This window comes from Nelumbo nucifera, chromosome 2 (assembly GCF_055504915.1).
Source record: "Nelumbo nucifera cultivar China Antique chromosome 2, China Antique-T2T, whole genome shotgun sequence".
Lineage (NCBI taxonomy): Eukaryota > Viridiplantae > Streptophyta > Magnoliopsida > Proteales > Nelumbonaceae > Nelumbo > Nelumbo nucifera.
This window is the reverse complement of record NC_142650.1, coordinates 17,561,741-17,586,417: the sequence shown is the minus strand read 5'-3', so window position 1 is coordinate 17,586,417 and position 24,677 is coordinate 17,561,741. Positions and strand designations below refer to the sequence as shown.

General features: G+C 38.1%; 3 protein-coding genes and 1 pseudogene across 4 annotated transcripts; 2 read left to right on the top strand and 2 right to left on the bottom strand.

Annotated features, from left to right (window-relative positions):
* The first annotated feature begins 1,057 nt into the window (after positions 1–1,057).
* Positions 1,058–4,402, top strand: LOC104596974 (protein NRT1/ PTR FAMILY 5.5-like; annotated as a pseudogene). The gene is made up of 3 exons (XR_016082535.1): positions 1,058–1,413; positions 2,682–3,205; positions 3,370–4,402. The product of XR_016082535.1 is annotated as a protein NRT1/ PTR FAMILY 5.5-like (transcript).
* Positions 4,403–5,137: 735 nt separating this feature from the next.
* LOC104597326 (transcription factor bHLH53-like) lies at positions 5,138–6,784 on the bottom strand. The gene is made up of 2 exons (XM_010258802.2): positions 5,863–6,784; positions 5,138–5,615 (listed from the first exon to the last, which is right to left on the bottom strand). The coding sequence occupies exons 1-2, from the start codon at positions 6,640–6,642 to the stop codon at positions 5,388–5,390; spliced, it is 1,008 nt and encodes a 335-aa protein (XP_010257104.2). The 5' UTR covers positions 6,643–6,784; the 3' UTR covers positions 5,138–5,387.
* Positions 6,785–11,492: 4,708 nt separating this feature from the next.
* On the top strand, positions 11,493–20,726 carry LOC104597327 (protein NRT1/ PTR FAMILY 5.5). Its single transcript, XM_088896972.1, is given in 7 exon segments — positions 11,493–13,271; positions 16,700–16,914; positions 19,184–19,278; positions 19,280–19,594; positions 19,871–20,175; positions 20,178–20,211; positions 20,213–20,726. Coding segments are annotated over 7 exon segments (1,482 nt in total). The 5' UTR covers positions 11,493–13,234; the 3' UTR covers positions 20,694–20,726.
* Positions 20,727–21,547: 821 nt separating this feature from the next.
* On the bottom strand, positions 21,548–23,329 carry LOC104597328 (transcription factor bHLH53-like). Its single transcript, XM_010258804.2, has 3 exons — positions 22,770–23,329; positions 22,379–22,738; positions 21,548–22,109 (listed from the first exon to the last, which is right to left on the bottom strand). The coding sequence occupies exons 1-3, from the start codon at positions 23,073–23,075 to the stop codon at positions 21,912–21,914; spliced, it is 864 nt and encodes a 287-aa protein (XP_010257106.2). The 5' UTR covers positions 23,076–23,329; the 3' UTR covers positions 21,548–21,911.
* Positions 23,330–24,677: the final 1,348 nt, after the last annotated feature.

Sequence of the window (24,677 nt, the reverse complement as noted above, 5' to 3'; positions counted from 1 at the left end):
TTTTTCACTCTTGCTCCACCTGGGGGACCATCCGTCTTGCACCCACTTATTCACTGCTGCCATGTTTGGAGTCCTCCTTCAAAGCAACCAACCAAACACCAAGTTTTGATCCATGAACTGGTTCATATATACTTGCGATGATACACCAAGTAGGCATATGAAAAAAAATAAAGTATGCTAATCCCAGTCAAGTCCAATTATGGTTGATGGTTCAGATTCATTGAGTCCTGGATCATATATGAATACCCATAGATAAACCTGACTTTTACATACAGGTAAGAGTCAATTCTTGTAAGATCATATTGGATCTAGATTATCATGGAATTCTTCCATATGTACTTTTTCTAATTAATCCACATGACCTGCATGTTTTTGCTTTGTAGTGACTAATCGCTTCCCTTAAATTTTCTTTTATATTTTCTCTGTGAAACCATTAAGAAATCGTATGTCCAAGAAATGAGTGTGGCAGAACTGATAAAAAAAAAGTGTGTCAGAAATGTGCATGCTTGCATGAGTGGTAAAACTAGAAAAGACAAGGTTAGAAATGAGTCATACAAAGGAACCTAGGAGTAGCTCCAATAGGTGATAAAATGAGAGAATGTAGATTGAGATGGTTTGGTCATTTCAATAGAAGACCATGTACACCACCTGTTAGAAAAAGTGATCTGTTACAACATACGAGTTGAAGGGATAAAAGAGCTAGGAGCAGACTGAGAAGGACATGGGAGGAAGTAATAAGAAATGACTTAAGTTCCCATGATTTAAAGATGGATATGGCACTGAAGAGAATGGAATGGCAAAACAGGATTCATGTAGTGGGGCAAAGCTTAGGTGATGATGATTTTCTCTATGCAACCAAATTGAATAACTTTTCTGGTCTCCTGTCTTTCTTTTTCCTTTTTGACTTTTTAATTTCCACTTTATTTTCTATTTTTGGTTTCTCTGTGCCAAATGTAAGGTAAAACAGCCTGAGAAATTATATCAAACAGAAACCAGATAATTGTTTACTAGTTCTTCTTTGCTGTTTTGTTTTTATAATTTGCATAATACCGCGGAACATACTAGCATTATTGAGAATGAATATGAAGAGAAGTACACAAGTAATTATTATTTGTGGTAAACAGACTGTATTTGTGATTTGCAATAAGATTGAAAAGACATGATTTCTTATTAACTTGTCAACTCTTCTTTCATGGTAGTCCTATGTTGGGCCGATATTCTTGTGGCCTACACTCTGTTTGTAATGGTAACATACTTGACAAATGTAAGGAAGATGGATTTCACTCACGCAGCATCAGTAATGAATGTTTTCTTCAGTGTCTCAGCTATCATGCCAATAGGAATGCTTACCTTGTTGACACTCTTGTTGGTCATTTTTGGATTCTCCTATTCTCCAGTATCACCTATAGCATTGTACGTTTGCTTTTCTGAGATTCTCTAACTACCAACTGGACAGGGATTTGGTTGCCCCAGGCCCTCAAGTAGTTAGCATTTAATCTATCGGCTGGGCAGTAAGGCTCCCTAGTTATATCAACTGGTTATAGGGGCAGGTCTCAAACTGTTTAATGAGTCTCTATGTATGGCAGTACGCCCCTGATTAATGCAGTCATATGATGGGAATGCGTAACCCCTCTCTCGGGAACTTACAAATTGAGCCAAGACATGTGCTTCTGCTTGGCTGGCTAGATTGGAATTGTGTTGCCCAATGGCTTGATAAGGTTTGCAGAGGGTTTGGTCATTTTCACTAAGGTCAGTGAAAATAGCTCGAGCCAAGACCAGGCTAAGGTGGGAGAATGCTTGCAAAGAAGTACCATGTATAGTTACCTGATAAAAAACAATATAATATAAGAAATTATAGCAAAGCTTCATCTTGATTAATTTCAATATTGTTTTTGGATATAATATAAGAAATTTTGACATGGAAAAAATTTCTTTTAAGCATTTCCAAATGGAGATTATTGATTAAATAGCTTAGAGTGAACAATCCCCCTTTTCCTCCAAACAACAAATGAACTCCATATACTTATAGTATTATTTGGGAAATTGATTAGCAAGCATTTTGTTGCAAAACCACATTTCACTTAAAACATGTTCAAGGGGACTGTTAGGTTATGGCTGAATTGGCTGAACTGAATAAGTCATTGAATAGGTTATGGGCACCTTAGCTGGTGTTTGGTTCATAATTAACTAGTTACTAAGTAGTTCATGATAAGTAACCTATTACACAATTTACTTGTCATAAGATATAAGTAGGTAAGCATACTTATCACAGCTATAAGCCTAAGCATACTTATCAATGATATTTTATAGATGGAAAATCAAACTTTTCTACTGATGTTCAGTTAATATCGGATGAAAAGTTACTTATCTGTGTGAACTAAACACCCATTTAGTGGCTTAATGTCATCTTAAGATAACTACTATATCCTAATCTGAGTATGGATAATGACCAAGTTTCATGCTGTTTGTAATGCCTGGAATTGAATCCCGCTTTCATTGGTGCTAGGTGGTTTTGGAGTGTTGGGGAAGGGCTATCCCCTGCCTTCCATTTGCACACACACACACTTTAGCAAAACCATGGATAGTTATGGTGACTCACAGAAAGTTATATTATTGAACATGAGTGTTATAGACATCGTAACATTTGAAAAGAATTCAACAGTTACGAATAAACTTTGTAGGGCTTGGGATTTTTGGCCATGTCAACCCCTCCCGCCCTATCCAAGGTTACAGGCACATGCAGCAAGTACGAGAAAGCATGCATTGGCAACGTGCGGATGGGCTTGTTCTATGATTTGTTAGCTCTAATGGCTGTGGGCTTATCTGGTCATTTGACCTCATTACACGCATTTTCAGAAGAACAAAAGGAAGAGCAAACAGGACAAGGTGATATTGGAAGAACGGGGCCTCATGACTAAAATTTTGGGCACCTTGATGATGCTGATTGTTCCAATAGTTGGTGCAATAGCACTTCCCTGGTCGGTTCGCTTTGGGATTCCAGCAATATGTACTTTGGTGGCTACTCTTTTGTTTTTGAGTGGATGTGGTTCTTACAGATTTGTCAAACCGCAAGGCAGTCCTCTCACTCATGTATTCCGGGTCTTTGTGGCCTCTACCTCAAATATGCACCATCCTCCTAATACTAATAACGCTGAGCTTTATGGGATGCATGACCATGGTGAAGATGTGATACCTCACACAAAGGGCGGGGCCCGATCTCAGCTACTTTTTCACAGGCTTCATTATAGCGTGTATCCACCCAGATGTGTGAGATGAGATGTGCGGTAAGTTCCCTCTGGTAAACCCGTAATGTGAATTCTGTCATTCTGTGTCTAAAAAGTTTCAGTGGAAAAACAGATGTCTTGACAGCTGCAATGATATTGCCTTCCCGACCTCTTGAGGAACAAGTGAAGAAAAGATAGACGCTTTGCAGAGTCCCAGAAGTGGAAGAAGCTAAGACTATCATTCGCATGGTACCCATGTGGATCACCTTAATTAATTTGTCATATTTGGTGTTGTACTGTCCATTGGCAACACTTATTTTGTTGAGCAGGCAAACCACATGAATCGCAAACGTAAAGGTTCCTCTTCCAATCCTTTTATGGTTCCATGAATGCTCAAAGCCACTAGCTACCAAGTTATATCATAAATTATCAAGCCTTTTGGGTGAGAAGAGACAGATGTATGCCGCACCTGTTGGGGTTGCACTAGGAATGTTGTTCTCTGTACTGTGTTGTATTACTGCTGAAAAAGTTGAGGCCAGAAGATTAAGTGTGATCAGGAAACATGTATTACTAGAAATGCCTGACAACACAATCCCCATGAGTGTATTTTGGCTACTTCCACAATTTTTGTTGCTAGGGGCCTTAGATGGACTTGCTCGTAATGACATCAAGGATTTCTTCGGAGAGCAAGCTCCCCAAGTATATTGACTTCTTCATCGAAAGCTTACTTGGAGCAGGGACCATAGGCAGTTTTCTTTCTGCTTACATAACAAGCGAAGCTAGCAAGCAAGGAGGGCGACCAAGCTGGTTCCAGGAAAACTCTAAACTAGAATCGTTTGGATAATTACTACTGGACATTAGCAGTATTGAGTTCTATCAACTTTCTTGTCTTTATAGTTATTGCACTTTGTTACACCTACAAAGATGCAGTAAAAAAAGATAGTGACGTGGGTTGGTCATCCTTAAACTGCGATGATATAGCTCGCTATTGTTGCTACCTTGCTGGTATGTTTATGTGGCATGTTTATCCCTCCCCCCTCTCTCTCTCTCTCTCTCATGAAGTTATCCTTTCTAAATTATTGCTTGTTACTGTAATGTTTCGTGATTAGTTTCCTGCAAATGGAAGTGTCCATGTTTGGTTTGTTAGTTTGTACCGGTTTAGGTGGCTTCTGAATTGTGTACGCATTGGAGACTTCCAGGTTTTGTGAAATTTTTTATTGATAAAGGTTAAGATACCAGGAACGGGGAGAGTGTTATAATACTTGGCTTCATCCAATAAACTGCATACATCACTTCCGTGCAATTTTGGAAGGGATCAGGGTCTCATTTAGCCCTCAGAGTTTCTCCAACGCTTTTCTAATGATAAGGGCCCATCGTTTTTACATTAAAATGACTTGTCGAGAAACAGATGCCAGAATTCAGTTCAAACTAAGTTACTAGAGTAATGTTTCACAGGCTCTAGCTCCAGCTCTTAATTAACCTTAAGTCGTGCAAGTGGGCAGAGGACCAATACCTGCCGACATCCCAGTAGTAATTGTCTAATTGAGATGGTCAGAGTCGGAATCCCTCCCGAGTAGGTGGCGCTGGATTAAACCTGTGGAACTGTTGACTCTCGATGGTATATATGTATGGCTAGTTTAGTGCACCTCATGTGCATCCTGCTCTCTTAAGTCGTAATTAACCTTATGTACGGTTGCAAGTTCACACGGTGCAATATTAATATCAAAAAGATATACAAATTCGATTTGTATATTTGGCTTGAATAAAAGGAATATAAATTAATGATATATTAGAGATATATTGTAAAATTGTTAACTTAAATCATGCTAGTCGACATTATTTTGTCATCATTTTCATGTTGGGTGGTACTATAAATTTATTAGTTAAATTCTTTAACTGAAATTGACGCATTTGGATCAACACAAAAATCCCACTTTCTTGCTGTGTGTACTGAAGTTGGACCCCTTACAATTATTAGTTATTACTGCCGAAAATACAACAGTAATCCAACAGATCTTGGGGACAAAATGGGTTTTACAAGAAAATAGACTAGGTCGAACAACAAGAGGACGACAAACAGGGTTAATGACATTTACATGGCAAAAATGCTGGAAACAAATGCACAAGACTCATATTAGAAAACCCAAAAGAATGCTTTCTACCTCAAGATTGGATTGCATTAGGTTCACCATCAATTCTCCGATCCGCTTGGCCAAACAGCTTCAGCTCTTTGGAGATTAAAGGGTTCGATTGTATCTCGTAATCTTTTGCTACGGTTTGGATAAATCCTAGTGGAACCAGGCACTTCTCCTCCAAATACAGCTTCTCCTGGACTGAGGGTGACACAAGAACCTGGAGTTTTTCTATATGAAATTGATCCTTACTGGTTTCCTGCACAAAAAGCACCAAGCCATGGCCCATGCTAGTCAGAAACCCAATCATGAATATTGAATCAACAAAGAAACACAGAGAGAAAAGGAAAAAAGCGAAAAATAACTGAATCCAATAATATAGAGTAGAGGTGCTATTTAGAAAAATTTGAACGCATTAGATAAAGAAAGAATTATTATAGTCGGAACTATACATAATTAAGTAATTATATATCGTTGTTATAAAATTAGTAGAAGTGAAAATTTACCTGGATTGATCCCATTAACTCAAGGATTCCAACTTGGGCCTGTAAAAACTTCACGTAATTGAATGCAGCTTGAAACATCTCTGCTGTGGTCATCTTATTCCCACCGGGAATAAGCTTCCCAAGCTCTTGAGTCTTCTGAGTGATCTTTCTTCTCCTCTGCCGAGCGGCGACACTCTGTGCGGACATATTCCCTCGATTGGCTTTCTTCTTGTCGTCCACAATGTCACTCAAAGAAACTGGTGGAACTTGAACTTCTGTGCCTGGAAGCAACAGTTGATCAGGCTCGAGCAAGAATTTGGGTACTGGGAAAGAGTTGGGGGTATACCCATCGAAGGAGTTGGATATGCTATAAGCAGAGTTACAGAAATCAACATCATAGGTCCTTTGGCGTTTTGGGTACTGATGCCGGTACTGGCAGCAGAAATCCAAGTGGTTGGGTGGAAAGGATTCTGACGAGATTGTAACCATAGGATCAGAGGGATAAGAGAAGCATGAGAGAAGATGGTGATAGTTTTCGGTGGATAAGAAATCATTGGGCTCAAGGAAAGGATCAAAAAATGTGTTGGTCGGGTTGAGATTGTCACAGAAGCCCAGGAGCTCCTTGGCTATCTCTTCCTGCGTTTGTTGAAAGGGACTCATCTCTGGATTATGATGCTCGAGTGTCCACCAATTGGAGCAAGAACCCAATGCCATGGAAACTGGAATCTGCAGAGAGAAGATGGTAAATACAAAATCAATTAAAATAGTAGCTAGATTAATCCAAAATAGAGATATGTTCATAAAGAAAGTTGTGCCAGTTCGTGATTATCTTGCAATCTGTCTCTTTGTCTAGCAATTTTGACTGGGAAATAATATTAGAAAAAGAACCAGAGAAAACAAGCATTTTTTCTTCTGGTTTTTCAGTTTCTCTGTCTCGTTGAAAAGTTCATGCATGGGATGTAAGAATGAGCATAAGAAAACATGTTACCAATTACTAGGAGTGACATAAAACGTGAACAATACTAGCAGCTACAGTAATGCTTTAAGATTCATGAATCAGGAACAGTAAAACACAGTTGAAAGGAAAATAGAAGGCAGCGGATATAAACATGAGAGAGAGTTTGGTGCATGGTGAACGAAGCAGAACACAGCCTACTTTTGAGTGTGTGCGTGTGCCAGAGAGAGAGAGAGGCGGCAGAATTTAATTACTGCTGAGTACTGAGAAGATACGGTACAAGAAGGCTTTGGGACTTTGTGGAATCAAATAAACGTTACCAAACTAACACTGACGCTTGATTCTTGACTCTTCGAGACACAAAAGCACATGCAGAGAGAGAGAGAGCAGTAAGCATATAAATCAGGGGTCGAGAAGGCTTGAAACGGTTAACGGCCTCCGAGAAGCTAGGATGACACATGGCCTTCCGTATTTAATTCTAGGGTTATGCATACGAGACCGTTATTGCCATCCCAATATCAATATATCCCACTCGGTTTCACTTTTCGCTGCTTCTGAAAGGAGGAAATGCTCCTTCCAATGGTAGACAGAAAAGCCACGTGGCGCCTGTCATATTGAAAGGTTTAAGATTCTCCTATCGTTCGCAACGGAAGTTTATTCATATCTGATCTCTTCTCTGCGACATTTAGCGCGGCTTTGCTTTTGGTTTTGGACCCACACCCACTACTCCCCTCAACTTCCTTCTCCTCCTACCTCATTAACGGTCTCTTGCATGTCCTACTCGATAATTCCGATTATCATCATTCATATCCCCATACTGTATACCGAAAAGAGTACGGTATCCAAAAAAACTGATCATCATTAATCAACCAATTACTACTAATCAAACCACTCATAGAGTCGTAGTCGAAATCACTCAAATTCACGTGGATTTGTCAGTAATCATGCTTTTTCCGATACCATAAAAATTGTGGAAAATATATAAAAAGTCAGAGAAAGAATTGAATTGTCGTCTGACAATTTCCTTATCTAAAAAACCACAATTTCTTTATTTTTCGTTAGTGAATTTTCGATAAATACGATTGGTTGTTGGTTACTACTACTCCTGATACTTACAAAACCCGAAGCATAATAACATGATGAGAATTAAGTGTAGAATTTAGGGATAGAGGGGAGGAACGATCATCATAAGTCATAACTGCGAATGAATGTACATTTGGGGAGAGTTGAGGGTATTTTTGTAATTTAACAAAAAGCAATACACGAGAGAAGTTACTAACGGTTAGAGGGAAGCGTTGCGTTTGTGCGTCGGATGCGTTTCCCTCATTTCCGGCATGCTTTAAGTAGGTACATCGGCGCTCCATGAGGCTAATCTAACGTCCGATCTCCACATGTCCCAACTCCCAACTCCCAACACCCCAAACCCAATGCGCGCAATAGTACAAGTATCTATCGGTCTAGTAGAAGTAGCACGATAGATGCTTCATTCTTGTACCACACCACAAGAAACGGAAGATTGGTTGAAAGATTTGGATGGGTGCGGGTGTGGACTGGAGCCCACATCTACCAAGAAAATATTCACGTGCCTCAGCTCAAGTGGAGCCCATCTCCGATCTTTACATGCACTTCTGCAACATGGACGGATTTTTTGGCTGATCCAGGCCGTCCATAAGATCGATCCTGTAATCGTGCGTAACTTTTGATTTTGGAGGACTCAAGAATTTAGAAAAAAAAAAAAAAAGAGAGAATATTACACTGTACTCCATTTTAAAATTCTGAATTTCATTTCTGCCTACCCCAATTATAAAGTGAAATTAAAATTTATTAAATGGACTGAAGAATAAAAACCCAAAAAAATAGAGTATCCAATGGAACTGCGTGTAATATTTAATCTCGCTGTCCATAACGCCATACCAAATTCGCTTTAATAGCCATGTTATTATCATTCCATATACATTTAAGTTATTAGTGCATCATACCTTAGAAGTTAATAAACCAATCAATAGGTTATCATCAAAACTGGTAATCAATCAGGCTACTTTTAATCAAAATTCACAGGGTCAGATTGATTAATGTTCTTCCCCTATTATTACCATTGGCACATCATTGAAATTGCCTTGATACAGAAGTTAATTATTATTATCTAAAACTCTCTTTCACTTTTTCAATTTCTCTTTATTTTATAGATTTTTTAAAACTTCTTGAGTAGCCGTAGCAATTGAGCGGGTTGGGTTGGGTTTACTTTGGGTTGAGCTTCAACCTAATTCATCTAATCCGCCAACCTATTAATTATCCAATTATATAAAATTAAATGGATTAGGTTCAACCCAAATCCTCTGTCACTCAATCCAATTCACCCAAACCCATTAATCTTATATTTATGTACTTAAAACAAAAACTTAATTTCCACTTGACAAATAATTTGGTCATAGCTTGATGGTAATAGTAATTGTTATTTACACGAGTGGTGAAGGTTCAAATCACAATACATGCATGCTAGTTTTACACAAGTGGCAAAGTCATTTGATTATGTTTGGGTTTCAAGTTTGAACGAACCACTTAGGTTCAAACCTGTCAGACCTTGAACTATCTAATTTGATTGTGTTCGAGCTAATCACATTAAGACCGGTTGAACAGTATGGATTCAGATCAGTCTGGTCGGACCAACCCAAACCGGTTCATCCAATAGCGGATTGACTCAGATCGGCCCCATATCAGGTTGTGCACTGGTTTGGGACCAAATCGAGTTGAGGGAAGTAAATCGGGGCCAATCCAAATATGGGTCGGGTTTGTACAAATACGGGTTGGTCGATGATCCAAATTGGTCAAAGCAAGCGGACCAAATTGTACTAGCCTGGATCAAACCCGCCCATACGGGTTTGCTTTGGATTCGGGTCGCCCCCAAATTTGTCTGATCTAGATCGGGTTGGGTTTGGAGTGGGCTAACCAACCTAAATGAACCAAACCAAGGTGATTGGGTCTATTAATATTTAGACTGAGTTGAACTGGTCTATACTTGGATCAGGTTGATTTGGATTTATGTCAATTTAGGTGAAAGTGTGTTGATTCGAGGCAAAACTAATTTTAGTCAATAATTAATAGAAGATTAATGCATTAATTATAAATTTTTTTACTCAAATGAAGAAAATAAAAAAAAGGGCTAAAGAATTAATACTTGTATCTTTAGTGGTTAACCCAATGGTTATCCACAACGCAACCCGACCCAACCCATTTAAATTGACCCAATGGGTGATCAACCCATTTCCAACCCACCAAGTAAATGGGTGGGTTAGATACTAGGTGGGTTCAATGGGTTGGGTGAGAAATTGCCACCCCTACTCCCGAGACCCTTATTAGAAATCTATCATTTTTCAGCCCGGCTCAGAATCCCAAGCTCATATTTGGGCTTTGTGTTTAGGCCTAACTTGAGCCCGAACCCACAAATTTTAGGACAAGGCTTGGCCCAACCCACAAAATACATAAAATCTACTATTTTATACAAAATTTATAATATGTATATTATTTATTTTATATTTTATAAATAAATATTATAATGTGACACCTATAGTACATATTATATATATAATATTTTATAATATATAGTATATAAAATAAATTTTATACATATATTAAATGAGATATAATATAAAATATTAAATACACTTGATACTAATACACACAAAAGTTATAGGTCTGGATTCAAGTCCAGCCAATGATCACTCCTAGACAATGCTACTGTTCCTTCATTAATAGATTGTACAATGGGGGTAGGGATATGCTACTGTTAGACAATAAAAACCCATTTATCCCCTAATAACTTAAGTTATAGGATTGAGTGGTTCTTTTGATTACAACTATTTTGATCAAAATGGTCTAGTGTTTAATTCTCATTTCCCCTGTCATAATTAAGTTTCAGTATAAGGTTTGAGTGGATTTGTGCTTGTCTATGTTTTAAGCCCAATTGGCTTTGGCGTGAGGAAAAGTGTTAGAGTATAAAAACCTATTCAATAACCTCACCTTACATCTCACTTGTCATTCATGGGGAGATGTTCTAAATGTGTAACTTTAATGACTTGTTGGGACAATGCTGTCACCTGTAGATGGTCAAAGTTTGTTCATTTTCTAACTTCTAAGTCACTAGGGTCAATTGACCACTCAAGGTTAGTTGGACAGTTTTATTAACGGTCACTGATAATACAAGGTGAATTGTAGGAGATCAGATCTGCTCCTCACACACGGCGCACATCCAGACTCGTTAACGTGGAATGGTGGAAGTGTCACCTTCTCAATGATTTTGCCTCTAAAAATCTTTTTCATTTGCAATAGAAACACAAACATGTACACTACATATTTCTCATTTTTTATTTCATGAATGTAAATACGGTTCACATTTTAAATTGTTTTTGCATTCATTGATTGAAATGGGTGTAAAGATGTGAATCCATCATTAACTGTTCCAACTATCTTATGCTCCAATGTCTCAACTTTGATCAAAAGGTTAATTATCAAATGAATACAAATTTATATCCAAAAAAATAGCTACAATAATACTCTCTTTTTAGAGTACAAAAGTATCAAAAAATACAATTTTACTTTGATAATCATTACTTTTTTAAGTTTCAAACAAACGTTCACAAACACGAATCGGAATGCATAAATACCCCGGTTCAGTGTTTGTATAGCAAACAAACGCAGCCTTATGTAAGATGACTAGGAGATCATTGTATACTTGTTTTTCATTTTATCTTTACACCCTTTCCTGATCTGAGTTTAAAAATATGTGATAATCAAGTAGTGGAAGACTTTCGAACTTCCATCTGGAATAAGGGCATAGTATTCGCATATATTTGTTGATATTTTTAGATCATGAGGTCAAAAGGAGAATTTTTTGGTTGGCCTGGTTTATCTTATGCTTTCATTTTTTTTCTAGGAGGAATGAAGAAGCATTGGCTTGGGATGAACTGTTTTGTTCAGTGGGTTTTCCACGAAGTCAGCGGTTGATGGAATGAGATGCTTGATGGAGACACCGCTCCAGCGCTCCCCTGTTTCCCCTGTTTTTTTTTTTTTTCATTTATGTATATTTTTTTGTTATTTATTTTTTGTTGCAGGTTGCCGTTTTCCATCATACTGCGAGACATGTCAACTTTAGGTGTTGAAGGTCAGAGATTCACCGCCATAATAAAGTTAGAGGTTAAGGATGTCTTATGTACCAAAGGGTTTTGTGTGGATAATATTTGTTCCTTTTGTGGTAATGGTTCATCTTTTCTTTAACTGTCATTTATCTAGAGGGGTGTGGTTTTTACCTAGGTGGGGTGTTCAAATCCCTTTTAATCATGTGAATGAGGTGGTAGTCTGGTAGGTATTGATTCTTCTTTGCTTTCTCAAATGTCGATCTTAAGTATCAAGAATAGTATGGCTTCATTGCTTTGGCTTGATTTTATATTTGGTGGGCTAGGAATCTCATGGTTTTTTCAGGATGTTTCTCCTTTTTGTCTAGTGTCATCTTGATTGTGGAGAAAATATCCTCCCATTCTATAGCTTGCAATAGTTGCAATATTGCTGATGATATGAATGTGGCTCAAAATCAGGTTTGTTCTTCCGTTCCCAGATCTTTGCATTTGAATGTGAGTAATTATATCAATTTTTTCTATGATGGCCTGATGTGGGAACACTGAGAGTTAAAGGTGGAGCATTTGGGTTTGTGTGTTATACTAACAGCTTTAGTTTTTTATTTGACTGCTACTACTGCTGCTGTGTGTGTGTATGTGTATGTTTCATAGTGAAGGTGGTATGGAAGTGGAGTTTATGGCAATTATTGAAGTGGAGAATTGGGCTATTCAAGGGAACTGATGTCTGTTTTGGTTTTTTCTGGCTCTTTAAATGCCATTAGCCCATTAGTTTGCTTAATGGCAATGATGCTACTATTACTTGTCCACATATGTTGGACTCCGTTAAAAGGGTTATGTAATAATCTAAATAGTGGTTAAAAGACAACTAATGTATTTTGGTCTGTGGGTAAATGAATGCATTAATTTGCTAATTAGGAAAAAGAAAAACTTACAATAATATTCTTACCTAAAAAACATGTAATAATATTAGATTTCATTCATAATTGGATTTGAATTCAGTGTTGACCTGAATATGCACTTCTTCTGATCTCTAGGATTGCTTCCCTCTGTCCCCATCACATCTTTTCTGAAAAGTGCGAGAAAGCTATTCTCTTCTTGAAAATGTCTGAATTGCAAGGAAATGTTTAAATTATTTGTTCCTTCTTTTGTTTCTCTTGACCCCCTGTACTTGTTCAGTGACTGAGCTTTCTTGTTTTTAGACTGGTATATAATTATTCAGTTGTTACAATTTCAGAATGAGTTTATTTCTGTATAATTTGGATCTCTCACAGGGAAAGAGAAAGAGAAAGGGCAACACAACGACAAGGAAATGGCCAGCGAACCAAGATCCTTCAAAAGAATCATTGGTAATTGCATCAATGCATTTGGACATTTCAGTTAGCCATCTTTTCTGGGCCCCCCTCTTCCCCTATTCTCCTTAATGTTCATGGTTATTATGTTTGTAAATCAGAATGTTTCATTCAAATCGGAAGGTCATAACTCATAACTCTATCAGTACTTGAATTTTTGTCTTCAAATTAACCTATTGGATTCTTTTATTGTAAATTAACATATGCATTCATTAAATGCAAACTGATAACAGTTTCCACAACATTACACAACCAAGGAGGAGGCTTATCAGTCCACACAACCTCAGAGTCCAAAATTTTAGCATGTTGAGCAACTATATGGGCTTATTTGTTAACCTGCCTATACACAAAACAAAATTTAACTGTATCCAAATCCAGACAAAGAGTTCTGATATTAAGAATAGGCCAACAACTCCAAAGTAACAGAAGCATAATCTCCATGAAGTGTAGATATTTTGTCAGATTCCAAAACAACAAATTTATATCCCTGCCACATGGTAAACTTGATGGGAAACATATTGCCTTCAGTTCAATCTCCAACACCTCATGTGACACTTGAGTCTTGGCTCTTTCGACCTGCAGCAACAGAAAAACAACTAGTGTTATTTCTGGCTATAAAATTAACCGATTGGATTTGAGGTTGGTGTTTATTGTGTTTCTGAACTTTCCTCCAGATGGAGCATAAAGGAAAACAATACCATGATTTATATGACTTGGATTTGATCACTTATTCTTCTCTAATGATTATTTCAACTTTATGAGAACTTTGTCAAAGTCAGGTTCTTTTGTGATTTTGAATTAGAAATTTACTTTGTGCCTTCTTTAGTAAAATAAATCCTCTGGCATTCTTTTCTAAATAGTTCTGAAGAATGGGATGGCCGCTTTTGATTTAATTTGCCAAATTTCCCAAAACATTAACGGGTCTGTTGTTTTCATGAAAGTTGTAGTAAATAAAACAATTGATTAGAGAGAGAGAGATATGATAGTTTAGTTGATCTTGTCAGTACCATGAGCCAGGATTCATTTCCAATGTAGTCAGGTTTGACTCAATAGCCGTTACAAAACCTCAGTTTAAGATTCATGTATTCTCATATTATTGGGATAAGTCATTGTTGAGTTGGGTTGAGTTTATTACTCCTCTACATTCATGATTAAGCAACACTAGATCCATAACCATAAAAATTCTATGAATACATTATACCAGTAGATTTGTCCTATGGTTTGTAATTGGACCTCCCAGTCCTCCCCTCCTATTTGGTTCAAGATTGTTTTGAAATTCCCCATCAATTTTGACAATGAAGCAATCATGTTATGTAATCCTATACAGTTAGAAATTTTCACTTGCATATTCATAAAGGTTTGGCAAAAGTTTTAGTGCCGGCTGCCAACCTGATGCAAACCTCCTCCTCTATCTGGGCTTGGGACCAGCAGTGTAAGACAGGCCCATGCTGGAGGAGTTAACTAAATGGAGCTATGTTGCATGGAGCAGAGTGTTGGGCAGTCAAGAAACATGTCCAGAAGATGAGTGGCAAACATGTGAATTCTAAGATGGATGAGTGGAAAAACTAGAAAGGATAGGATCAGGAATGAAGTCATTCGTAGGAACCTAGGAGTAGCCCCAATATGTGATAAAATAAGAGAAAGTAGACTAAGATGGTTTGGTCAAGTGAATAGAAAACCATCATCAGCACCGCTTAGAATAACTGATTTGTCACAAGTTGAAGGGCTAGAAGGGCTACGGCTAGACCAAAAAGGACATGGGTAGTAGTAAGAAATGATTTAAACACTAATAATTTAACAGAGGATATGTTTTTAAATAAAACAGATTGGCGAAATAGGATTCATGTAGCCAGCACCATATAGCTGGGATATGGCATGGATGATGATGATGATGAACTAAATGGTGCAGGAAATAACCATGGGAAGCATTCTCTGTAAGCCATTTAACAAGGTCCTTTCCTTTATGGATGAGAACCACCTAAATGCTCCTAGGAAAAAAATAGTGTCACTTGGATTTTGCCAATGCTCAATAAGTTACTAAAATGGTTCCAAGAATGTCTGGCTATGCTGCCAAATATGAGGAGATGACTTAGAGATTTAATGGAGACAGAGTTATGAGTAGCATTCTAGCAGAAATAGCTCCTTGGTGGAATCTCAAAGTAAAAATGCCGACAGGCATGTCCTGAACATACTTGACACTAATTCTATTTAACTGGTGTGATGCCAAAGGTTAGGTCTGAATCCAGTCCAACCCTCCCAAGACCCTGAATAGCGGGGACCATCATTAGGTTATGGCACTTTTAGACTATAAGAAAAAGACTATGTTAGTAGCTAAAATGGATTGGAGATGATATTTTTCTGCCCTGTATAGTAATATGAAACCACTTCAATACATTTTCTGGCCTGGGGGAATACAACAGCTGGTGATCCTCCAACCTACTTCCTAGTTGGGCTTGTCAATCCAAAATAACTGGTATTTTCACTGCCTAGCCACCTCAAAATTGTCAATCACCTGAAAATGATCAATTGATAACCTAAAGACAATTGCTTTACTTGTTTTTCTTTTGCATATGATGGAGCAAGTTAGAACATGAATCCAGTTTTTCCCCTTATACCATGTCTAAACATTAAATAATATTCATGAATCATGAGTGTCACAGTGGTTAGAAACTGGACCATAAAGCAAAAACGTGAACCAATCATGTTAAAGGTGTCTCACCTTTAATACAATGGTCTAGAAACGTAACCTCTCACCATTTCATTGGTTCACATTTTTTGCTTATTTGCCAATATTCATTTACAAGAATATCAATGTAATTTTCTTTGGCTCCTTTTGAATTGAGTCATATTAACATAGCATTCAGATTCTGAACTGATGCATAAATACTTGATATGATACACTAGGTAGGAATATGCAAAAAAGTATACTAATCCGAATAAGTCCATGTATTTTTTTTTTTTTTTGGGGGGGGGGGGAGGGTTAAAGAAGCTCATGCTTGGATCTAGATTAGCGTGGAATCCTTCCTCAAATGCAATAATTTTCTGGTTTCTTGTCTTTTATATTTCTTCCTTTTTATTCTTTCATATCCAGTTTATTTTCTATTTTAAGTTTCTCTGTGGAGTGTAAGGTGAAACAGCTTAAGAAATCATGTCAAACACATCCACATCACTATGTACTAGTTCTTCTTTGCCGTTTTGTTTTTATAGTTTGCTTAATCCCTGGGGATACACTAACATATTATTTTGAGATGGAATATGAAGATAAATACACGATTGATCATTATTAGTAAACAGATAAATTATTTATAAAACAGAAGGTGTGGATACAAATTATTATTTGTATTTGTTATTTGCAATAGGGAAAATCTATGATACAGGAAAGACATGATGTCTTATTTAACTTGTCAACTCTTCTTTCATGGTAGTCCTAGGTTGGGCTGATATTCTTGTGGCCTACACTCTGTTTGTAATGGTAACATACTTGACAAATGTATGGAAGATGGATTTCACCCACGCAACAGCAGTAATGAATGTTTTCTATGGCGTGTCAGCAATCATGCCAATAGGAATGGCATACCTTGTCGACACTCTTGTTGGTCATTTTTGGATGCTCTTAGTCTCCAGTATCGCCTATAGCATTGTAAGTTTGCTTTTCTGAGATTCTTCTTGCTTACTTGCTTGCTAATATTAACTACCAACTAGACAAGTAATTTGACTGCCCCAGCCCCCCAGGGCTGAACTGGAGTTTATTGCGTTGTCTTTTACTGAATACGTTTTCAAGGAGGTAGTGGGCTACTGATTATACGTCTACACCCTTTGAATATTTTACTATTAAATTATTTTATTTATAAGACAAAGCACTAAATTGCTCACTTCAGCGCAACTTCAGCCATTATCAAATGGTCCCCCGGATTGAGCCTGCCAAAGTGTCAATTCTATCAGCTGGTCACTGAGGGCAGTGAAGCTCCCCAGACCCATTTGGGAGAGCTGAAGTGCAGCTACTTCTGGCTTTCTCAGGTGGGGTCTACATGGACAAACTATATGCTATGGTGAAAAATCCAGAGAATTATTCATAAAAAAAAATATAATCAAGGTGCCCATCAGCTGGTTGGTAAGGTCTGCTGTTGGTCGTAGTGGTGACGGGGGATCGAATCCCGCCTGCACCTGCTCTTAATATAGCCCTTCAAAAGAAATCAAAAAGGAAGGAAGAAGAGAAAGAAATCCGGACATGGACAGCCCATAAAGCTATGGTTGATGAAAAATCTGGAGAGCCCAAATCAGCAATGTGGCAGCCATTTTTGGGGCTGTCTGCTTAAATGTATTCTGTGCAGGGTTTTTGCTGCAGGAGATCCGGGCTCTCTTTAAATAGCTCAACGCCTTAACCCCAGGGTAGCCGACTAGCCGGCCTTGGGTTTGACACATTGGGTTAGAAATTGAATTTTAAACTGTTTAATGAGAGACCTCATGCACGAATATGCCCTCATCGGATTAGTCATTTAATGGGAATATACTCAAATACTTGATCTCCCCTCTATTGGAACATAGGGATTGAGCCAAAACAAGTGCTGATCTGCTTGGCTGGCTACATTGGAGTTATAAGGCCCAAATGACTTGATAAGGTCTGCAGAGGGCTTGATCCAATTTTTTACAACGTGGGTGAAAATAGCTCGAACCAAGACCAACCTAAAAGTACAGTTTGGCTAAGTAGTAAATATGCACGTATTTTGTCCATGGAAACTTTTATAATGGAAATATAACACAAGGGAATCTAAAAAAGTATCAGACATGCAGTGTGTTTGGTTTCGTGGGTGTTTGTTCAATAAACGCTGCCACATAGGCGCCACTACAGCAGTGGTAAAAGTAGATTTTGGTTTTTGTGCACGCCTACCATTTGGGGAAGTTACTTTTTAAAGCTTTTACAAACGGTTAAGTATTTTTTCACTGTTACGCTGATGTGGAGCCTAGTGGTGCCTAGTTGTCATAAACGATTGTAATTATTACCTTTCTCGGTTTTGCAAGTAAGTAAAATACACACGTTGAATGAAAAAAACGTAAACAGAACCAAACGCATACATGGTTACCATTAGATTAAAAAAATAACAATACAAATATCTAGCTTGGTTTCATCTTTGATTAGTTTTAATATCCTTTTTGAATATAATATAAGAAATTTTGACATGGAAATGTTCTTTTGACCACCATTGCCAATATAAAAACGTCCAATCACTTAGGTTGCATTTGGCATTTCTTATTTAAGGACTTATCTCTTATTTGCAGTTAAAATGCCTCTTATGAACAATGAGTTTTGAGATAAGTCCTTAAAATAAGGAATGCCAAATGCAGCTTAGAGATGTCATCACCCTCCAACTTGAAGCTCTGTTTCCATTTATCAACTTGGATTGATTGAAAGCTTGAAATTATACCAGACCTTGGGGTATCATGCCCTCTCTGTTCACCCTTTGTTTTGCTGGAGTATTAGCCATTGCATTTGATCTTTGAACTCATTGCACCTGCATTCCTCGAGTTAACCACTTGTTAATTTCGTCCCTATAAGTCCAAAGTGCTTCCTGTGTGTATTCTTCTGCCACCCATAACCGCCGTTACAAGCTTCTCATTTTTTGATATCTTTTACTTTTTGTATCTCCTTAACAACCATGGCCATCCATTCTGCTCATAGTAAATCCCCCTCCCCTATTGCCCTGGAAAAGAGAGCCTTTATATTGCCATTCTCATCTCAAAAAACTTCCCCTATTCCTGAAGACCTTGGTTTCCCATGCTACTTACATCTCTAAAAGCACTCATGTCTCACTTTTTTACTGGCCAGTGTCCACACTAGAAAGTTATATTATTGAACATGAGTGTTGTGGACATTGAAAAGAATTTGAAAAGTTACAAATAAAACTTTGTAGGGCTTGGGATTTTTAGCCATGTCAACCCCTCCCGTCCTATCCAAGGTTACAGGCACATCCAGCAGGTACGAGAAAGCATGCATTGGCAATGTGCAGATGGGCTAAAAATTTGGGTACCTTGATGGTGCTGATTGGTCCAATAGTTGGCGCAATAGCACTTCCCTATATACATCCTTGGTCGGTTCGCTTTGGAATTCCAGCAATATGTACTTCGGTGGCTACTCTTTTGTTTTCGAGTGATTGCGGTTCTTACAGATTTGTCAAACCGCAAGGCAGTCCTCTTACTCATGTATTCCGGGTCTTTGTGGCTTCTACCTTGAAGATGCACCATCCTCCTAATACTAATAACGCTGAGCCTTATGGGATGCATGACCCTGGTGAAGATGTGATGCCTCACACAAAGGGCCTCAGGTACCATTACTAAACCTCTCTCTCTCTCTCTCTCCCTCCTGCCACCTTGTGTTAATGTTTGAGTGTTGATTCAAACGAGCAGTTGGCAAGGCTTGGTTCAAGGTTTTAATTAACTGTGCTAAATGACTTTTTATAGGCTCCATTACCATTACAGTGTTTAACCAAAGTCTTACCATTTAAATGTGTGAGATAGAGATACTAATTGCCATAGGTTCCGGCCTCAATTGAACCTGCAATTTGAATTTCTGTGTTTAACAAATTTCAGTGAAAAAACAGATGTCTCGACAAAGCTGCAGTGGTACTGCCTTCCCGGCCGCAGAATGGATGGACCCTTTGCAGAGTCACAGAGGTGGAAGAAACTAAGGCCATCATACGCATGATACCTATGTGGATTACCTTTGCTATTTTTGGTGTTGTACTATCCTTTGGCAACACTTATTTTGTTGAGCAGGCAAATCACATGAATCGCAAGGTTGGACGCCTATCGTTTCCCCTTCCAATCTTTTTAGTGTTCAGTGAATGCTCAAAGTCCCTAGCTTCCAATTTATATGAGAAGTTGTCAAGCGATTTGGGTGAGAGACGGAAGAGTATGCCGCACCAGTTGGAATTGCATCAGGAGTGTTGTATTACTGCTGCAAAAGTGGAAGCCAGAAGATTAGATGTGATCAGAAAACATGGCTTACTAGACAAGCCTGATGACACAATCCCCATGAGTATATTTTGGCTACTTCCACAGTTTTTGTTGCTAGGGTCCTTACATGGATTTGCTCATAACGACATCAAGGATTTCTTCCGAAAGCAAACCCCAAACTCCATGAACAAGTATATTAACCACTTCATCAGCAGTTCATTTGGAGCAGGAAGCCTAGGCAGTGTTCTTTCTGTTTACATAGTAAGCCATGCTAGCAACAGCAAGCAAGGAAGGCGACCAAGCTGGTTCCAGGACACTCTAAACCGGAGTCGCTTGGATAATTACTATTGGACATTAGCAGTATTGAGTTCTATCAACTTTCTTGTCTTCCTACTTATTGCCTATAAAGGTGCAGCAAATAAAGAGACGAGGGCTGGTTCACCCTTAAACTGTGATGATGATGATTGATTATATATATAAAGCTAACTGTTGTTGCTACTACATTTTGTGTGACATGTTTACCTTTTCTACTCTCTAATGTTTAGTGATTAATTAGTTAATTTCCTTCTAATGGAGGCCTACCTGTTCGATTAATGGTTACTACTTACTAGGGCTGTCAACGGACTTCAAAATACATATTATAAAATATATTTTTGTGCTATATAATAATAAACTAAAAAGTTGATTATGATCCTTAATGTGGATGGAGCTCAAATTCTGTCATTTTAGGCTTTGGAGCTTTTTGCAGTATTACTTAAGTTCCAATTGAATTTGATTCAAGCCTTCAAGAAAAAATCTCAGCCCTACCTAGTCTCTTTGCAGTCATGAGTCATGACAGATATACAAATTCGACGCCAAACAGATCATATAATATACAAATTCGCAGCAGGACTATGAATTAATAATCATACTGATGCACTGCTAACTAATCTTTTTGTTTTTATTGGATGGCACTCCATATTGTTAAGGGTAATTTGCTAAAACCTTTCTTAAAGTTTTTGATTGTTGCTGAAACCTCCCATGAACTTTCTAATATAGTTGCAAGTAGACACCCTCTAGTAAAATCTTCTAAAAAAATGCATGAAAATGTCTAAAATACCCATACAATTATTATTGAGGTTGGTTTCTGTGGGGAAAAAACAATACAAATATTATGAACAAAAAAAAAAACAAATAGAATTAACTAATTTTGCAGCTTTACCTTTGAGTGATTGATATGAAGGGCAAATTTGAAAAATAGATCAATTTTAGAAAAAATATTGGAAGGGTTTAGGGTAGTGATTCATATGAAAAGAAAATTTGGAAAACAAACATTTTTGTTAAAAGTAATTGCATGGATATTTTGGAGATATTCATGTTTTTTAAAAAAAAAATCCATCAAGAGGGATCTGTTTGCAACTATGTCAGAAAGTTTAGGGAAGGTGATTGTAATTACCAAACTTCAGGAAAAGTTTCAGCTACAACAAAAAACTTCAAGGGATGTTTCAGAAATTTATCCTATTTTTAATTAGTTAAAATTCTTCAACTGAAATTGACGACAAATTAAGGGGAGAAATGACGACAAATTAAGGGGAGAAATGACATTTACACGGACAAAATGCATGAAACAAATGAAGGGACGCATATAAATATAATTAAAAACCCAAAAGAATACTTCCACTTCAGGTTTGGATTGCTTTAAATTCACTATAAATGCTCTGATTGACCAAACAGCTTCAGCCCTTCGGAGATTAACGGGTTCGATTGTATGTCGTGATCTTTTGCTATGGTTTGGACAGATCCTAGTGGAACCAAGCACTTCTCCTCCAAATACAGCTTCTCTTGGATTGTGGGTGACACAAGAACCTGGAGTTTTTCTATATGAAATTGATCCTTACCGGTTTCCTGCACAACAAACACCAAACCATGGCTCATTCTAGTCAGCAACCCAATCATGAATATTGAATCGACAAAGAAACACAGAGAGGACAGGAATAAAAGCAGAAAATAATGCCCTTTTGTAATATTAATCAATATAAAAATTGAATCCAATAATATAAAGCTGCTTATTCGGAAAAATTACAACGGTAGATATACAAAGAATTATTAAAGTCGGAACTATATATAATTAAGTAATTATCGTTGTTATAAAATTAGTAGAGGTGAAAATTTACCTGGAATATTGATCCCATAAACTCAAGGATTCCAACTTGGGCCTGTAAAAACTTCACGTACTTGAATGCAGCTTGAAACATCTCTGCTGTGGTCATCTTATTCCCACCGGGAATAAGCTTCCCAAGCTCTTGAGTCTTCTCAGTGATCTTTCTTCTCCTCTGCCGAGCAGCGACACTCTGTGTGGACATATTCCCTCTATTAGCTTTCTTCTTGTCGTCCATAATGTCACTCAAAGAAACTGGTGGAACTTGAACTTCTGTGCCTGGAAGCAACAGTTGATCAGACTCGAGCAAGATTTTGGGTACTGGGAAAGAGTTGGGGATATACCCATCGAAGGAGTTGGATATGCTATCAGCAGAGTTTCAGAAATCAACATCATAGGTCCCTTGGCATTTTGGGTACTGATGCCGGTACTGGCAGCAGAAATCCAAGTGGTTGGGTGGGAAGGGTTCCTGAGGAGACTGTAACTAGAGGATCAGAGGGATAAGAGAAGTATGAGAGAAGATGGTGATAGTTTTCGGTGGATAAGAAATCATTGGGCTCAAGGGAAGGATCAAAAACTGTGTTGGTCGGGTTGAGATTGTCACAGAAGCCCAGGAGCTCCCTGGCTATCTCTTCCTGCCTTTGTTGAAAGGTACTCATCTTTGGATTAAGATGCTCGAGTGTCCACCAATTGGAGTAAGAACTCAGTGCCATGGGAAATTGGAGTCTGCAGAAAAGATGGCAAATGCAAAATCAATTAAAATACTAGATAGATAAATCAAAATAAAGATATGTTAGAAAGAATTGGCGGTCGTCTTGCATTCTGTTTCTTTGTCTCTAACAATTTTGACTGAGAAATGTTAGAGAAAACAGATATTTTTTTTTCTTCTGTTTTTTCAGTTTCATTTTCTCGTTGAAGAAGTTTCATGGGATGTAAGAAAGCAAGTTACTTACTAGAAGTAACGTAAAAGTGAACAATACTAGCAGCTACAGTACTGTTTTAAGATCGATGAATCTGGTACAGTAAAACACAGTTGAAGGAAAAATAGAAAACAGCAGAATATAAACATAAGAGTAGAGATCTTTCGGTAGCACGGTAAGAGAAGCAGAACACAACCTACTTTTGTGCAGTGTTAGTGTGCATGTGCCAGAGAGAGAGAGAGAGAAAGGCAGCAGAAGTTACTGCTGATGCTGAGTACTGAAAAGATACGGTCGAAGAAGGCTTGGCTGTCGTTTCTTTGTCGAATCAAAAGTAGACTAAACAAACGATATCAAACCAACACTGACGCTTGATTCTTGACACTTCGAGACACAAAAGCACATGAAGAGAGAGAGAGAGGGTGGGGGGGACATGGCACATATAGCAGAAAAACCAGGGGTTGATAAGGCTTGAAACAGTTAATGGCCTCCGAGTGAGTAGGATGCACATGGCCACATGGCCTTCTGTCTTTAATTCTAGGGTTATACGCACGATACCGTTATTATCATTTCCTTCGATGGGGTTCACCTTTCGCTGATCAATTTGAAAGGAAGAAATGCTACTTCCAATAGTAGAGAGATTAGCGACATTGTGCCTATTATAATGAAAGGTTTAAGATTTTTTTTTTTAAGCCATAGTGTCACGGGGCTAGTCGTTGGGACCCCGTGCGGCACTCGAATGCAACGAGTAAGTCTAAGCAACAAGCAACAACACAATAAAAGGCAACAAAGATGTCACACGAATTAGAAAAATGATACTTGTATTGCATTAATGAATGGCAAGCATAAGCACACAGTTCAATGTTGAGGGAATCTCATGCTTAACCTTTACATGCTCATGACTCACTCGACTACCTACCTCCCCTCAAAGAATACGTTAAGCTTTTGGGGGAATGACATAAAGATACATCAAAAGTATGAAAAATCATACTAGGTAATTACAGAATTGCCATTGGCAATCCCCCCATACAAAATACATGCAATGTCCCACCCAAGACACACACTCGAACACTCAGATGGCATGCTGTGGGTGTGATGATGGCACTTGAAGGCGTGGCAAAATGGTCACTTGTGACATTCTCCCCCACTCAATTCCGTCTTCGTCCTCAAAGATGAGCTTCTGTTTGAGGCTTGAACTTCTTGTTGGTGAAGGAAGGTTCTTCGACTGCTCCATGAACAGGGTTTCTTCCAAGGCCCCGGATAGGAGGTTGGGTAGATGGCTAGTGGATGTTCTTGATGGTGGGAAAACCTATGGCTAGTCCCTAAGTTAAGTCCATGCCTGGCTGCTTCAAGGTAGGATTTTGGATGTTCCCCGATGGTGGTAGGAAAATTGGTGGC

Coding starts and splice junctions, on each gene's coding strand:
- LOC104597326 (XM_010258802.2), bottom strand. CDS start 6,642: ATGAACATATCTCTATTTTGGATTAATCTAGCTACTATTTTAATTGAT. Junction 5,616..5,862: donor AGTTAATGGGATCAATCCAG/GTAAATTTTCAC, acceptor CTTTTTGTGCAG/GAAACCAGTAAGGATCAATT.
- LOC104597328 (XM_010258804.2), bottom strand. CDS start 23,075: ATGGCACTGAGTTCTTACTCCAATTGGTGGACACTCGAGCATCTTAAT. Junction 22,739..22,769: donor CGGCATCAGTACCCAAAATG/CCAAGGGACCTA, acceptor GATTTCTGAAAC/TCTGCTGATAGCATATCCAA. Junction 22,110..22,378: donor TTATGGGATCAATATTCCAG/GTAAATTTTCAC, acceptor TTTGTTGTGCAG/GAAACCGGTAAGGATCAATT.